A 17,320-nucleotide genomic window follows, 5' to 3' on the forward strand; every position below is an offset into this window, starting at 1 on the left:
CATTAAAAGCTAAGACATGAAAGACAACAACTTACATATTTTGGCTCGACAAACTCCATGGGAATGTAAATATTTTTTGAAGTTGGGAAAACACTAAATAATTATCGTGAAAGATGCCAAAAAGACACTAACTACAGAGTAACAGAGGACAGTTAATGGTAGTTAATAAGACACACTAAGAACTGTGTGGTTAGTAAAAGGCAGGGAGCAAATAGTCTCGCTCCCACGCACCGCCAACATTCAACACAAACGAGTGGGCTCATCGTCTTCGCCGTGGGAACACTCATTTATGAATCAATATTTAGCCATGTCCTAAGCCGAGATCTAATGCTTTGGTAACCCTATAGAACACCACAAGGGGTGTGTCCAGGTTCACGTTAACTCCTAGTTATCCTAATTGTACCTCCCTTCTTTCTTTCTTATTTTGTCTCTTCCATTTCCAATTTCTCTTTTAGAGTCTCTTGATCCACCCCAAACCATTTCCTGTTTTTCTTCTACATGAGAGGCTCCCTCCCTCCTCTCTTTATAATAAATAATACCAGAACGTCCCTCTGCTTACCTCCCCCTCCTCCTTCTTCTTTTGTAATTCATTCTTCTTAGCATGTTCCTCAGCAACACGACTTTCTATAGCAGCGAGACTTTCCCGAGTAAATGGACGAAATACACTTCGTTCCTCCTCATTCAGGGACTCAGATTCCTCGCTCATTGTCTACTGCTGAGGCCAGAACATGACCGCCGCCCTGCTCACTGTGCTTGCTACAGTCGGATCCTCTGCTTGGTGCTGAGTTTGGTACTGCAGCTGCTGTTCTTGCTGGTGTTGTGCGGTGGTCACTGCTTCTCCCTCACTCCTCCAGCAGCTCCACCACTGAGGGGGAAGAAAGAAAACTGTCAGGATTACTTTGCACTGATTAAACGGCTATCTGCTTCCTCTTACACTGTTATAAGGGTAATTCTCACACTCAATACCTCCAGTTATATTATTAATAATAGTACAACAACAACAACAACAACAATTATAATAATAATAATAATAATAATAATAATAATAATAATAATAATAATAATAATAATAATAATAATAATAATAATAATAATAATAATAATAATAATAATAATAATGGTATTAATATCAATAATAATAATAGTTAATAATAAAAGGAATAATAACACACACACACACACACACACACACACACACACACACACACACACACACGGCCAACAGCCTAAAAGAGAAAAATCTATACAACTCGTTAAGTTATGAGTACACCACTACTGAGTCATCATAACACCCACACTCACTGCTACTTAACGTGGACGCTATGAGACAACTTTTTGATGTTTTTTAACGAAGAAAAATAGTTAAATTTTCGTTATTTGGTGGCACTGCCTTGGCTCGGGAGGCACTATCTTGGCCATGTCGGCACCAACTTGGCCAGGATGGTATCATCTTGGCCAGCGGCGCATCATGGCCAGGGCGTCACCAACTTGGCCAGGACGACCCTCAGGCAGGGCCTCCACATGACCAGCACAACAGTGTATTCCTTTCTTCTTCCTCCTTAATCTTGTTCCTTTTCTCTCCTTCGTCTTCCCGCTCCTCCTCTCCCCCATTACTCCTCCCTCCCTTTCCACCTGCCTCTCTCTCAACCTCTCGATCTTCCTGCCTTCTCTGCCTGCCTCCTTGTTTGTCTCACTGTTTGCTTCCTTCCTCTGCCTATTTTCCTACTCTTTTGTTTCCCTTCTTCCCTCTCTCTTTCTCCCTCCACTCATGTCACTTTGGCTCCCTCAATGTATTTCTTTCTTCCTCTTTCTCATTCTTCCTAGTCCCCCACCCCCGCCACCCCTGGCCAGCCAGGTCTGCAGCTGAGTAGTGACGTCACGACGGTTGCTCTCCCGTCAATGCCTTCAACAATCGATTGTGCCGCTGCACTGCGCACTCCGCCAACTTACACATACGCAAACTCACTCCTTTTCTCTGAGTTAAATGAGTGACTTACTGGTAGTTTCATAAGGGAATGTATGTGTAGCTTCGTTATTAGTTTATCTACTCAAAAAATAATGTTTAACTATCTATGAATAATTTTCTATAGGACAACACACTGAAATATTAAAGGTTATATACAAGATAAACATGAACACTGATATAACCACTACTGAAATATAGTATCTTAATATCCAGAGTGAGTTCAATATATAGATATCAGAGCATAGTGTATAGAGTGTTGATGAACCCTGGCGATCAACACACAAGAACCCTGGCGATCAACACACAAGAACCCTGGCGATCAACACACAAGAACCCTGGCGATCAACACACAAGAACCCTGGCGATCAACACACAATATCTTCACTACAGTATTCGCTTCTCCCTCTAGCTACATGATATGATTTCAGGTCTGGTCACCAGAGCAGGTTCACGGCAAAACAATAGCTTCTTACAGTTAACCTTGAGACCTTGATGGTGAGATGTTCAGCCTTTGTCACGATATGCCAGCTTTAACTGTCTTACATGTTGCATACGCACACCAGGGTCCACACATTGTGCGGTCTACAAGTATACACACACACATACACCGGCTGTCACAAGTATAGAATACTTCATTATTTCAAAAACACTTGTGCTAATGTAGACAAATGCTGAACGGTGTATAATACGACTACTTATACAAAACCAGAATAGTCTAGACACAACCAGGTTGTGACGATGTATACATGTCTGTAGTGGTCCACACAACAGTCGTGACGATGTATACATGTCTGTAGTGGTCCACACAACAGTCGTGACGATGTATACATGTCTGTAGTGGTCCACACAACAGTCGTGACGATGTATACATGTCTGTAGTGGTCCACACAACAGTCGTGACGATGTATACATGTCTGTAGTGGTCCACACAACAGTCGTGACGATGTATACATGTCTGTAGTGGTCCACACAACAGTCGTGACGATGTATACATGTCTGTAGTGGTCCACACAACAGTCGTGAATGAACCTGTACAGCTTGTATTCACTTGACCCCCTTAGGCAGAGAGCCGAGTCATTTTCACTAGAACAAGACACATATATGAGTCTCACTGGTTATTTAAAACAACTATCTTCCTTAATACAAAAGTCTTTACTAAACAAGGCCAGTGGACCTCCAACAGCGACAGGACTCGAATTTACAGTTCAGTAAACCTATTGTTAAGTGTTAAACTGTTTGAAGAAGTACTTATATGTCGAGTGTTCTCAAGTGCCAAGGCAGTAACGGTAGTTGCTAGATGTGTTTGTCGTCACAAGTTAACTGGTTGTGATCCGTTTTCTATGCATTGAGGATGAATACCTTCGTTACACAATGCTGTAAAGTCGGGGACAAAAGTTCGCTCTCCGTGGTGAAACTAAGTCACGGGAATGAGTCTCCGAACTGACTTACCCTGACTGTTTCATCTCATTTGGGGGCGATGCTGCTTCATTTTGGGCGGGAGCGGACTTTTGACCCTGACTGTATGTGTGGGAAGAACGCCGTTTTCTTTTTATGGGGACGGGGGTCGGGGTGGGGATGGGGTGGTCTGTACATTCCATCTTGGTGAATTTTATCAGTGTCACGCACGAGTGATTACCGGATGTTTAATGATCCAGAGAACCACTTAATGACCCATAATATAAGTACATGACTTAGGTAAATACTGTAATGTGGCTTCACCCAAAGTCAGGAGGAACTTACTGTAATATACTATACAATGCGAGTGTTGACACCCCCCCCCCCCCAGAACAACTAGAGCGGTGTCTCAGTGTGGCGGCCTAGATCAAGAACCAATGGAGTGCTGCAGTGTTATAAATGATGGAAGAAGATGCTAGATTTGTCTCATGTTGTCTTATAATGTCAAGTGAACTCTAAGTATGAGTGATAACCGTGATAACATTCTGATATGTTCTTATTACCACCATATTATTGTACTATTCCAGATGTTACTAAATGTTACATAAAACTTCCTAAAGATTAATGTATAGTATATATCAGGTGCCTAAAAGAGAGCTCAGGTTCTTAACTGGCTCAGTCATGTTAATATTGTTATTATTATCCATTCTGTACAGTATCTGTGTTTTTCTAGCTAAATAAACTGTTTCTATATCAATATATCAATATTTTAATTACTAGATGATGGGGAAACGTTTCACTTTGTTGATAATGATAAAAAATTTAGAATCCTTAGGTTCCCTTGTTGAGTGATGGTTAAAACAAATGTATATTGGTTAAGTAATTTTATTCTTTTGAGAAATTACAACGTTTGGAGCAATTTTTCGGAGACGGGCGAATGAGAGATTGGGCTGAGCTGGTATGTGTGACTTATACACATCAAGGGGCGACATGCACAATATATAGGAGTGTCCACATCACAATGGGATTTTTTGTTCTTTAGATTATGTGGAAAGAGGATGTTGCTACATTTATATTAATAATTCTGCCAGAACACAGTAAACACGCCGCCAGGTTTAGCAAGTTCTCCTGTATTTTCTCTCAACCGTATGTATGTATGTATGTATGTATGTATGTATGTATGTATGTATGTATGTATGTATGTATGTATGTATGTATGTATGTATGTATGTATGTATGTATGTATGTATGTATGTATGTATGTATGTATGTGTATGTATGTATGTATCTCATCAGTAAATAATTCCTGTACCGCTTCATTAATAACGAAGGTGTACAATATATAACACACTGTGAAGTTAATTTATAAACCATCTTGACCTTAATGTACCATACCAATAATACTTTTGGTTAGGTTAGGTTAGGTTAGGTTAGGTTAGGTTAGCGTTACCACCCTCTTCAACAATTACCTCATTTGATAGTTTGATTCATCATGCGCTAACTAACACAGACGTAATTTCTTGGGTAACTGTATAACGTTACACTTCCCAGAGGTTGAAGTGTCCAGCCCCAAAACTTGGTAAAAATCTTGGTTTAATTTGATTGGTTCGCGGTGTGAGGGGACATCAGAGTAACTGGGAGGAGCAGCTTCAATTTCTAGATAGTAAACCACGAAGCTAAAGTTCTCCAGTAGAGAATGCAAAGAGGTGGGTCACAGTACAGGACAGGCAGGTGTTATTTTAATGCCGCCAATACATCTCTTTCACCTATAGTAGTGCTTCATAGAGGTAAGGGTAAGCGGTTTATGCATGTACAGGATAAGGGTAGAGGTTCAGGTACCTCAAGGCTAGCCATGGTTCAGGTACCTCAAGGTAAGCCATGGTTCAGGTCCCTCAAGGTAAGCCATGGTTCAGGTCCCTCAAGGTAAGCCATGGTTCAGGTCCCTCAAGGCTAGCCATGGTTCAGGTCCCTCAAGGTAAGCCATGGTTCAGGTCCCTCAAGGGTAGCCATGGTTCAGGTCCCTCAAGGTAAGCCATGGTTCAGATCCCTCAAGGCTAGCCATGGTTCAGGTCCCTCAAGGTAAGCCATGGTTCAGGTCCCTCAAGGCTAGCCATGGTTCAGGTCCCTCAAGGTAGCCTGGTTCAGGTCCCTCAAGGTTAGCCATGGTTCAGGTCCTCCAAGGTAGCCATGGTTCAGGTCCTCAAGGTAAGCCATGGTTCAGGTCCCTCAAGGTAAGCCATGGTTCAGGTCCCTCAAGGTAAGCCATGGTTCAGGTCCCTCAAGGTAAGCCATGGTTCAGGTCCCTCAAGGTTAGCCATGGTTCAGGTCCCTCAAGGGTAGTAACACGTGGTGTACTGTACCAAGGCATGGAGATAACACATGGTGTACTGTACCAAGGTATGGAGATAACACATGGTGTACTGTACCAAGGCATGGAGATAACACATGGTGTACTGTACCAAGGCATGGAGATAACACATGGTGTACTGTACCAAGGCATGGAGATAACACATGGTGTAGTGTACCGAGGTATGGCTTTAACACGTGGTGTACTGTACCAAGGTATGGCGCTAACACATGGTGTACTGTACCAAGGCATGGAGATAACACATGGTGTACTGTACCAAGGTATGGCTTTAACACGTGGTGTACTGTACCAAGGTATGGAGATAACACATGGTGTACTGTACCAAGGTATGGCTTAACACGTGGTGTACTGTACTAAGGCATGGAGATAACACATGGTGTACTGCAACACAGTATGGGATAACACATGGTGTACTGTACCAAGGCATGGAGATAACACATGGTGTACTGTACCAAGGCATGGAGATAACACATGGTGTACTGTACCGAGGTAAGGCTTTAACACGTGGTGTACTGTACCAAGGCATGGAGATAACACATGGAGTACTGTACCAAGGCATGGAGATAACACATGGTGTACTGTACCGAGGTATGGCTTTAACACGTGGTGTACTGTACCAAGGTATGGCGCTAACACATGGTGTACTGTACCAAGGCATGGAGATAACACATGGTGTACTGTACCGAGGTATGGCTTTAACACGTGGTGTACTGTAACAAGACATGGAGATAACACATGGTGTACTGTACCAAGGTATGGAGATAACACATGGTGTACTGTACCAAGGCATGGAGATAACACATGGTGTACTGTACCAAGGTATGGCTTTAACACGTGGTGTACTGTACCGAGGTATGGCTTTAACATGTGGTGTACTGTACCAAGGTATGGAGATAACACATGGTGTACTGTACCAAGGCATGGAGATAACACATGGTGTACTGTACCAAGGTATGGCGCTAACACATGGTGTACTGTACCAAGGTATGGCTTTAACATGTGGTGTACTGTAACAAGGCATGGAGATAACACATGGTGTACTGTACCAAGGTATGGCTTTAACACGTGGTGTACTGTACCAAGGCATGGCTTTAACACGTGGTGTACTGTACCAAGGTATGGAGATAACACATGGTGTACTGTACCAAGGCATGGAGATAACACATGGTGTACTGTACCAAGGTATGGCTTTAACACGTGTTGTACTGTACCAAGGTATGGAGATAACACATGGTGTACTGTAACAAGGTATGGCGCTAACACATGGTGTACTGTACCAAGGTATGGCTTTAACATGTGGTGTACTGTACCAAGGTATGGCGCTAACACATGGTGTACTGTACCAAGGTATGGCTTTAACATGTGGTGTACTGTACCAAGGTATGGAGATAACACATGGTGTACTGTACCAAGGTATGGCTTTAACATGTGGTGTACTGTACCAAGGTATGGAGATAACACATGGTGTACTGTACCAAGGTATGGCTTTAACACGTGGTGTACTGTACCAAGGCATGGAGATAACACATGGTGTACTGTACCAAGGTATGGCTTTAACATGTGGTGTACTGTACCAAGGTATGGCGCTAACACATGGTGTACTGTACCAAGGTATGGCTTTAACATGTGGTGTACTGTACCACAGCATGGAGACTCTTTTATGGTGTACTGTACCAAGGTATGGAGATAACACATGGTGTACTGTACCAAGGCATGGAGATAACACATGGTGTACTGTACCAAGGCATGGAGATAACACATGGTGTACTGTACCAAGGCATGGCGCTAACACATGGTGTACTGTACCAAGGTATGGCTTTAACACGTGGTGTACTGTACCAAGGCATGGAGATAACACATGGTGTACTGTACCAAGGCATGGAGATAACACATGGTGTACTGTACCAAGGTATGGAGATAACACATGGTGTACTGTACTGGGTATGGCTTTAACACGGGTGTACTGTACCAAGGTATGGCTTTTAACACGTGTTGTACTAAATTAAGGTATGAGATAACACATGGTGTACTGTAACAAGGTATGGCGCTAACACATGGTGTGTACTGCACGTAAGCATGGGAGATAACACATGGTGTACTGTAAATTGCCAGTATGGAGATAAATACATGGTGTACTGTACTAAGGTATAAGTGCCACACATGGTAAAAAATGTACCAAGGTATGGAGATAACATATGGTGTACTGTACCAAGGTATGGAGATAACATTATGGTGTACTGTACCAAGGTATGGGCTTTTTAACACGTGGGAAAACAGTACCACGGCATGGAGATAACACATGGTGTACTGTACTGGGCATGGAGATAAATACATGGTGTACTGTACCAAGGTATGGCTTTAACATGGTGTACTGTACCAAGGTATGGCTTTAACATGTGGTGTACTGTACCAAGGTATGGCGCTAACACATGGTGTACTGTACCAAGGTATGGCTTTAACATGTGGTGTACTGTACCAAGGTATGGAGATAACACATGGTGTACTGTACCAAGGTATGGCTTTAACATGTGGTGTACTGTACCAAGGTATGGAGATAACACATGGTGTACTGTACCAAGGTATGGCTTTAACACGTGGTGTACTGTACCAAGGCATGGAGATAACACATGGTGTACTGTACCAAGGTATGGCTTTAACATGTGGTGTACTGTACCAAGGTATGGCGCTAACACATGGTGTACTGTACCAAGGTATGGCTTTAACATGTGGTGTACTGTACCAAGGTATGGCGCTAACACATGGTGTACTGTACCAAGGTATGGAGATAACACATGGTGTACTGTACCAAGGTATGGAGATAACACATGGTGTACTGTACTGAGGCATGTGAGATAACACATGGTGTAATTGGTACCAAGGTGGAGATAACACATGGTGTAATTGTACCAAGGTATGGCTTCACCGACGTGGTGTACTGTACCATGCATGGAGGATAACACATGGTGTACTGTACCGAGGTATGGCGCTAACACGTGGTGTACTGTACCAAGGTATGGAGATAACACATGGTGTACTGTACCAAGGCATGGAGATAACACATGGTGTACTGTACCAAGGTATGGCGCTAACACATGGTGTACTGTATCAAGGTATGGAGATAACACATGGTGTACTGTACCAAGGTATGGCTTTAACACGTGGTGTACTGTACCAAGGCATGGAGATAACACATGGTGTACTGTACCAAGGTATGGAGATAACACATGGTGTACTGTACCAAGGCATGGAGATAACACATGGTGTACTGTACCAAGGCATGGAGATAACACATGGTGTACTGTACCAAGGCATGGAGATAACACATGGTGTAGTGTACCGAGGTATGGCTTTAACACGTGGTGTACTGTACCAAGGTATGGCGCTAACACATGGTGTACTGTACCAAGGCATGGAGATAACACATGGTGTACTGTACCAAGGTATGGCTTTAACACGTGGTGTACTGTACCAAGGTATGGAGATAACACATGGTGTACTGTACCAAGGTATGGAGATAACACATGGTGTACTGTACCAAGGCATGGAGATAACACATGGTGTACTGTACCAAGGTATGGCTTTAACACGTGGTGTACTGTACCGAGGTATGGCTTTAACACGTGGTGCACTGTACCAAGGTATGGAGATAACACATGGTGTACTGTACCAAGGCATGGAGATAACACATGGTGTACTGTACCAAGGTATGGCTTTAACACGTGGTGTACTGTACCAAGGTATGGAGATAACACATGGTGTACTGTACCAAGGTATGGCGCTAACACATGGTGTACTGTACCAAGGTATGGCTTTAACACGTGGTGTACTGTACCAAGGTATGGAGATAACACATGGTGTACTGTACCAAGGTATGGAGATAACACATGGTGTACTGTACCGAGGTATGCCTTTAACACGTGGTGTACTGTACCAAGGTATGGAGATAACACATGGTGTACTGTACCAAGGTATGGCTTTAACACGTGGTGTACTGGACCAAGGTATGGAGATAACACATGGTGTACTGTACCAAGGTATGGCGCTAACACAAGCAGCCATACCTGTACCAGGTCCCACCACTTTTTGATGTCCTCCACTTTTCCTGCTCCTGTAAGGTCATCAGCATATGCCACTTGCTTGACCTCGGTTGCTTCAAATTCTATTGTGTGTTGGAGCACGGATAGGCCTATTGCCTAGTACTAATACTACTACTACTACTAATAATAATAGTGATAAAGTATTTGATCAAACTGAAACTACTTCTTCTACAACTACTAGTATTACTACTAGTAGTATTACCCTACTACTGCTACTACTAGTATTACTTTTTTTTGTGACGTGACCTCCATCCTCCCCCAATAGCCACCATTTTATTACCTTAATATTAAATATCCTAATACATAAGTAGCTATCCGAGCCGTGTTGACTTAGTTGAGCCACAGATCTAGGAGGCATTCAGTGACTGTTGCCTCATAGTCAATATCTGCAACTGTTGTCGGCTTTGGGGCCGATGCTCTCGTTCCCCTGAGGCAGAGCAAAGCCGACCTAAGGAGAGAGAAGGACAGTCGACATCTCATCCAGGCTGTAACATAACTTCTGGGCTGCTGCTTCTGTTCGGATAGCACCTCTGTGAGTCTGGCGTAGAAGCATCTTGAACTTGGTCCCATCCCACCAGAGGTTGTGAACACCAGAGGAGTGAAGCTGCCCTGATCAACGTTCTGAATACTCTCCCCGTATGCCCTTATCTTGTCGTTCTCGTTCCTCCTGTGTGCAGCATCGAGAGCTAAGTTACGGTGACATGCGGCCATGGGATAAAAAATCCTGATGTCGAAGACGGCTTGCTGTCCCCGCGTCCAGTACTAATACTACTACTGCTACTAGTATTACTAGTATTTTATCAGAGCATGGATATGACAATAAAAGACATATTACAGTACACTACCTCATAATAATCACAGGCACCATGTTTAGTAACGCCTTTTTTTAATGACTAAACGGAAGAGGATGGCCCTTGGCCATAATGTAGCTCCTTACATAGGACATTTAAGACCCAAACTCGGTACAGCGCTATAATAATCACACACAAGTTAAGAGGGTATGTAAATATCACCTTGTGTTGGTGGTCTAGTAATAATATCTTCATACAGTATTCACCAAGAACAGGAGGACAAAACTGTCCATGTCACATATTAGACTTAGGTACTGATACAAAACCTCTAAGGAACTTCAGATGTTCAAATATCTAATATACAAAGATGGCGAGAGTCCTAGATTTCATAATATTATTTTTGAGAGTAATTTATTACATTAATATTAATATCAAGAGCCCCTGACCTTTACGAATTCAACAGCCATTGTATTCTTGTATGTTTAACTATTTTTTACCACGTATAGTCAACACACTTTTTCAATACCTTTTTTGACACGTAAAATCAAACGGCAGATCAATGAAGGTGTTTTTAATGTTTTTGCAGCGAAGGTTCAGCACTAATTCGACCGGAGTTAGCATGAGACCTTCCGTCATATACCAGTTATCATCCATTCAGTCTCTTCAAGTTTAAAAATCCATATCTCATGTTAATGTAATCCGGCATTATATACACCAACACAGGTTCACAAAGGTCTGCCCCACGATATTACATATTTATTCAAACAAAATAGTTAAAACCAATCCCAGCCAGAAGTAGTACTGTACTTTAGTAGAACAAGGAGTATCACAAACCACTATATAATTCACACCTTACCTATGTGTTGTACAGAGCTTCATTGAGCACAGTCAATTTTAAAACCCTTTGGTTCACGTCGATACAATGGTCATTCAAACTATGCTTATCCAACCAATCCAGCCCCCATGTCCCTAGCGACATAGACATCATCACGTGAAGTGGTATTTGGGGCTGAAAATGTTGGCATTCATCATTTATGTGCTCTATTCTCAGCAGCAGGGCCGGAGTGGTGACCTTTACCGCCATCACTTCAACGTCCAAGCCTCTACTACGCCGCCATCACATTATCTATTGCCCTGGTGTTATCTGCCGTAGCTTAACATTTTGTGGGTGTATCGCCGTCCTGTACTGCCAGTTATTCCTGTTTACTGTCAGACTTAATGGTTGTTTATGGTGGTGACACTACCCTACAGTGTTGTTTATGGTGGTGACACTACCCTACAGTGTTGTTTATGGTGGTGACACTACCCTACAGTGTTGTTTATGGTGGTGACACTACCCTACACTGGTGTTTATGGTGACACTACCCTACACTGGTGTTTATGGTGACACTACCCTACACTGGTGTTTATGGTGACACTACCCTACACTGGTGTTTATGGTGACACTACCCTACACTGGTGTTTATGGTGACACTACCCTACACTGGTGTTTATGGTGACACTACCCTACACTGCTGTTTATGGTGACACTACCCTACACTGCTGTTTATGGTGACACTACACTGCTGTTTATGGTGACACTACCCTACAACATACACCATAAATAATATCGTAAAGGGTTATCACAATACACCTTCAGTGACTCAAGTGTGAGTTTTACTTCCATGGGTGTAATATACTGTACAGTACCTATGAGTTATAATATTGTTCGTTGTGACCGGATATTTAACTCAAGCTGTGTTTCGGAAACCAAAGAGCTGAACACTAACATAACACGGCGACATCCCTCTAGTGGAGTGTGAGGTGTTGAAATGATCATTCAATGTGCATTACAGTACCAGGTATTACAACGACTTATGGGCACTGCTAGAATCTAAACATCTGAATCTTCCCTCTTTCCCCTGCCAAGAATGTTCCAGCTCAACCATTACCTTCCGGACACAAATTCTCTCCCTCAGTGCAGCGTCAAGCAACAGCTGGCATAATAAAGCGGGAGTAGTCCTCGGACAGTGGTACAGGCAACTGGAGTATGATGGTGCAGATCGATGCGTTGTGCTGTGTTCCGCAGTAGCGCCCTTCGTCCTCGTCACCCAACATTTCGGCCTCGCTCCACTAACACCCCCCCCACCCCCCTCCTCCCCCTGGATATAAACTGTGTCCTCGCTCTGACAAAAATGAACATCCTTGCTCTATCAACACCGTTACGTCCAGGTCATATCAACAAAATCCTTTCACCCCCAACAACACTCTTCCCTCCTACCTATGTCTACACTGTCAACACCCCGGCCTATGCCCTCCTTCGCTTAAATAACAAAACACCATAGCCGTCAGCAGTGTATATATAATATTGAGCCTATCAACGACACTCCAATCAGGCAACATACACAAACTATCCTCGCCCATCAAACGCCATCCTTGCCCCATCAACACACTATCCTATCCTTGCCCCATCACTTGTACCATCAATGCCCCCATCAATACACTATCCTTGCCCCATCAATACACTATCCTTGCCCCATCAATACACTATCCTTGCCCCATCAATACACTATCCTTGCCCCATCAATACACTATCCTTGCCCCATCAACACACTATCCTTGCCCCATCAACACACTATCCTTGCCCCATCAACACACTATCCTTGCCCCATCAATACACTATCCTTGCCCCATCAATACACTATCCTTGCCCCATCAATACACTATCCTTGCCCCATCAACACACTATCCTTGCCCCATCAACACGCTACACGCTAGAGACAAAGGAAAACGTACGATGTGATTGTAATAATTATCCTCACTTTGGCGTGACACTGAAGTCATTAATAAAGACGGTTACATTTTGCCATACAAGTCCATATGTAAGATGTTATAACACAGAAGGATATCGTACGTTTTGTTATTGTTTCCGTTATTGTGTTCTTCCTGTAGCTGCGATAGCTGTTGTATTGTCGAAGTATTTCTATGAAACTTAGTAGGAAAATTGATTCTCCACGAACTTGGACGAACTTGGTGAAATACGAGACGTGATTATTGTAACTAGTGACTGAGAATGATGGAGGATATATATATGCCCTAGGACACAAGACCTTAGGCACAGTCATGCACCGTCATCCTTGAATCTCTTAAAGTCACTTGACCACCTCGATTCATCTTGACCTAATTTTCTAACACTTCTCAATGTTGGGTCACTCCTGCATTAATTCGCAAAGGCCGACAACACTAGCCAATAGTATAGTCTCTTGTACTTACTAATACTGAAGTAGAAAAATGCGGAGAACAAAACAACACTCAGAATAAGACACTAGAGGCACAGTTAAACGAAATACAAACATACTAGTTGTAATGGTAGTATAACAGAGGTACATTACGAGTATGGTACACGGCTGTAAGGTGAGGGGGTGATGACAGTGTGAGGAAAGAGGTGGGGACAATGAGAGTGGGTAGGGAGGGGGGGTAGAGGGTAACGGTGGTATTGGTGATAATGTTGTGGGTTGTGGTGGTGTAGGTGGTGGTGGTGGTGTAGGGTGTAGTGGTGGTGGTGTATGTGGTGTGGTTGTGGTGGTGTAGGTGTGGTGGCTGTGGTGGGTGGTGGTGGGGTGGTGGTGGTGGTGCAGGGTGGTGGTGGTGTGGGTGTGTGGTGGTGGTGGTGGGGTTATGGGTGGTGGTGGTGGTGGTGGTAGTGCAGGACGAGTGGTGGTGGTGGTGGTGGTGGTGCAGGATGACTGTCTAAGTACAGGTAGGCTGGCAGGCTGCAGGACTGTTTGAAGTGTAGATAAAGGTAGACAGAGAGTAACGTAGGTGGTAGGGTGTTGCGACAGACTGGTGGTAGGGTGTTGCGACAGACTGGTGGTAGGGTGTTGCGACAGACTGGTGGTAGGGTGTTGCGGCAGACTGGTGGTAGGGTGTTGCGACAGACTGGTGGTGGGGTGTTGCGCAGACTGGTGGTAGGGTGTTGCGGCAGACGGGTGATAGGGTGTTGCGGCAGACTGGTGGTAGGGTGTTGCGGCAGACTGGTGGTAGGGTGTTGCGACAGACTGGTGGTAGGGTGTTGCGGCAGACTGGTGGTAGGGTGTTGCGGCAGACTGGTGGTAGAGTGTTGCGACAGACTGACGGTAGAGTGCTGGATACAATGACAATTATAATATGGAGAGGACTGGAAACTAATACAAGGGCTGAAGTCAGGGTGTATTGGAGGGCAGTTAACGATCAACAGTTGAGTCGATTTACAAGAAAAATTGACAAACCTGTGTGTGTGTGGACAAGAGACCGGGGTGGAGCTATGGGCGGGGAGGGTGTGTGCTGGGTGTAGTTCAGGGTGTGGAAATGAAGGGTAAAGAAATGGTACAAGTCAGCGTGCTAGACAGTCTGGCCAAAGAGTGGGTAGAGGGAAGGCAAGGTGTACACGAGGTGTTGGTTATGGTGTACACAAGGTGTTGGCTATGGTGTACACAAGGTGTTGGCTATGGTGTACACAAGGTGTTGGCTATGGTGTACACAAGGTGTTGGCTATGGTGTACACAAGGTGTTGGCTATGGTGTACACATGGTGTAGGCCATGGTGTACACACGGTGTTGGCTATAGTGTACACAAGGTGTTGGCTATGGTGTACACAAGGTGTTGGCTATAGTGTACACAAGGTGTTGGCTATGGTGTACACAAGGTGTTGGCTATGGTGTACACACGGTGTTGGTTATGGTGTACACAAGGTGTTGGCTATGGTGTACACAAGGTGTTGGCTATGGTGTACACAAGGTGTTGGTAAAGGATAAAGGAAAGAACACAAACTGCTGGTCTAATGAAACAGGGTGAAGGAAGGTGAAGGAAGGTGAAGGAAGGTGAAGAACAGGGTGGAGAAAGGTGAAGAACGAGGTGAAGGAAGGTGAAGGAAGGTGAAGAACGTGGTCCAGGAAGGTGAAGAACAGGGTGGAGAAAGGTGAAGAACGAGGTGAAGGAAGGTGAAGGAAGGTGAAGAACGTGGTCCAGGAAGGTGAAGGAAGGTGAAGAACGGGTGAAGGAAGGTGAAGAACAGGGTGGAGAAAGGTGAAGAACGAGGTGAAGGAAGGTGAAGGAAGGTGAAGAACGTGGTCCAGGAAGGTGAAGAACGGGGTGAAGGAAGGTGAAGGAAGGTGAGAACGGGATGAAGGAAGGTTGGAGGCCAAAATGAAGAAAGGTGAAGGAAGGTAAAAAAGGGGTGAAATAAGGTGGAGGCCAGAGTGAAGGAAGGTGAAGGAAGGTGAGAACGGGGTAAAGGAAGGTGAAGGAAGGTAAAGAACGGGGTAAAGGAAGGTGAAGGAAGGTGGAGGGCAGGGTGAAAATCAGGATGAGGGCAGGGCATGATGGCGGAGGTGTCGGCTAGACGCAGTGTTAGCCATGGTGTGAGAGGGCCCCGTTCAGTAGAGAGAAATTAGTTTACCTTGGGCATGTTATCCGTGATCCAGCGTGGTCTTGTCGGTCAGGGAAGACTCTCCCATGACGGACTAGGCATCCATAGTGGCGTCGCCCACTCCGCCGGCACAACCTTTATCGCACTACTCCACCATCATCAACATGACCACACTGTGCGATAAACTCTACGGATAACTCCAACCCAGTTTCACTTCTTGATCACTTTCACCGTTACACCTATAAAGAAGGACTTGGTATGTCCTCTGGAATACAAAATAACACTCAGGTTCTACGATCTGATAATAGTGTAATTACCACATCCTAAGACCATTATTTAGTTTATATTCCTAAAATATCGCAATAGCCTGATCAATGGGGTGAATATATATATATATATTATTACCAATGGTTCACAACGTAGCCGTCCAGCAGCAGTTATTCACAGGTCTAAAGTCAGGCTCACAATGGAAGTGCCGAATGTTTGGCAGTGAGTTGCCAGGAGTGGCAGGGGAGATATCGTACCGCACGATACAAATTTATCGCATGTAAGACCTACTAAACGATCTTTCCAGAACGACGGTTGGTAATCTGGAAATTTTGTCATCTATATTATGCATTTCCATATTCATATCCATATATATAATATTTAAATAATGCTACATCTTTTTACGCTGAATATAACAAAATGGGAAGCTTTCACCTAACATTAAAGCTCTTAAGCAAAAGACATATGTTTAATGAAGAACTGAAGTATCATACTTTGGCAACCTGCAAGGGCAGAGCACTGCCATACGCACGAACACACCCTCTTGCGCAGCGCCACCACGCACACCCAGTCTCCACCCTTGGGGTCCATTGCACAATAATTCTACCTAATCTCGAATTTCTTATGAACAAATAAGAATAAAGAGAAGAGGCTGTGTATGTTACTTAACGGTGGTTCAATGAGTTGTCTTAGAAACCTAATAAATGTAAAATGTCAGGTTGCACTAATAGGCAGCATATTGCTGTTTATTTCTTATACACGTAAGGTCACCTCAGTCTGTCTGCTAAGCACATGATGTATATATATTTTGTCACCAAAAGCTTCTCTTAATGTAAATATTTAATCACACACATGTACAGTACCTGTCCAAGATAACTCCCACTGCGCAAACATCAATACTATACTGTGGTCAGGTAGTTGTGCACTGTTAACGATCTTGGTAGGATTAGTGGCAAAAAATTAGAACAAAATAAAGTCATAGTTTGGTACACAAACGGACGAGTGCCAATGCTGACGTTGCTGGAGAGTGTAAAGTAGTGCCTGGCGCTA

The 17,320-nt window shown here is 43.9% G+C and overlaps 1 protein-coding gene across 13 annotated transcripts in view; it reads right to left on the reverse strand.

Annotated features, from left to right (window-relative positions):
• The window catches only part of LOC121854140 (sodium channel protein para-like), a 168,912-nt gene extending 152,431 nt beyond the window's left edge, over positions 1-16,481 (reverse strand). For all 13 annotated transcript variants that reach the window (XM_042348544.1, XM_042348543.1, XM_042348542.1 and 10 more), the window contains exons 1-3: positions 16,409-16,481; positions 16,034-16,268; positions 560-865 (exon numbers count right to left, since the gene is read on the reverse strand). In XM_042348544.1, the coding sequence (XP_042204478.1) occupies positions 560-706 (147 nt within the window). In that variant the 5' untranslated portion in view covers positions 707-865; positions 16,034-16,268; positions 16,409-16,481. The remainder of the gene's footprint in view (positions 1-559; positions 866-16,033; positions 16,269-16,408) is intronic.
• Between the last annotated feature and the right edge of the window lie 839 nt (positions 16,482-17,320).

This window comes from Homarus americanus, unplaced genomic scaffold (genome assembly GCF_018991925.1).
Source record: "Homarus americanus isolate GMGI-L3 unplaced genomic scaffold, GMGI_Hamer_2.0 scaffold24277, whole genome shotgun sequence".
Lineage (NCBI taxonomy): Eukaryota > Metazoa > Arthropoda > Malacostraca > Decapoda > Nephropidae > Homarus > Homarus americanus.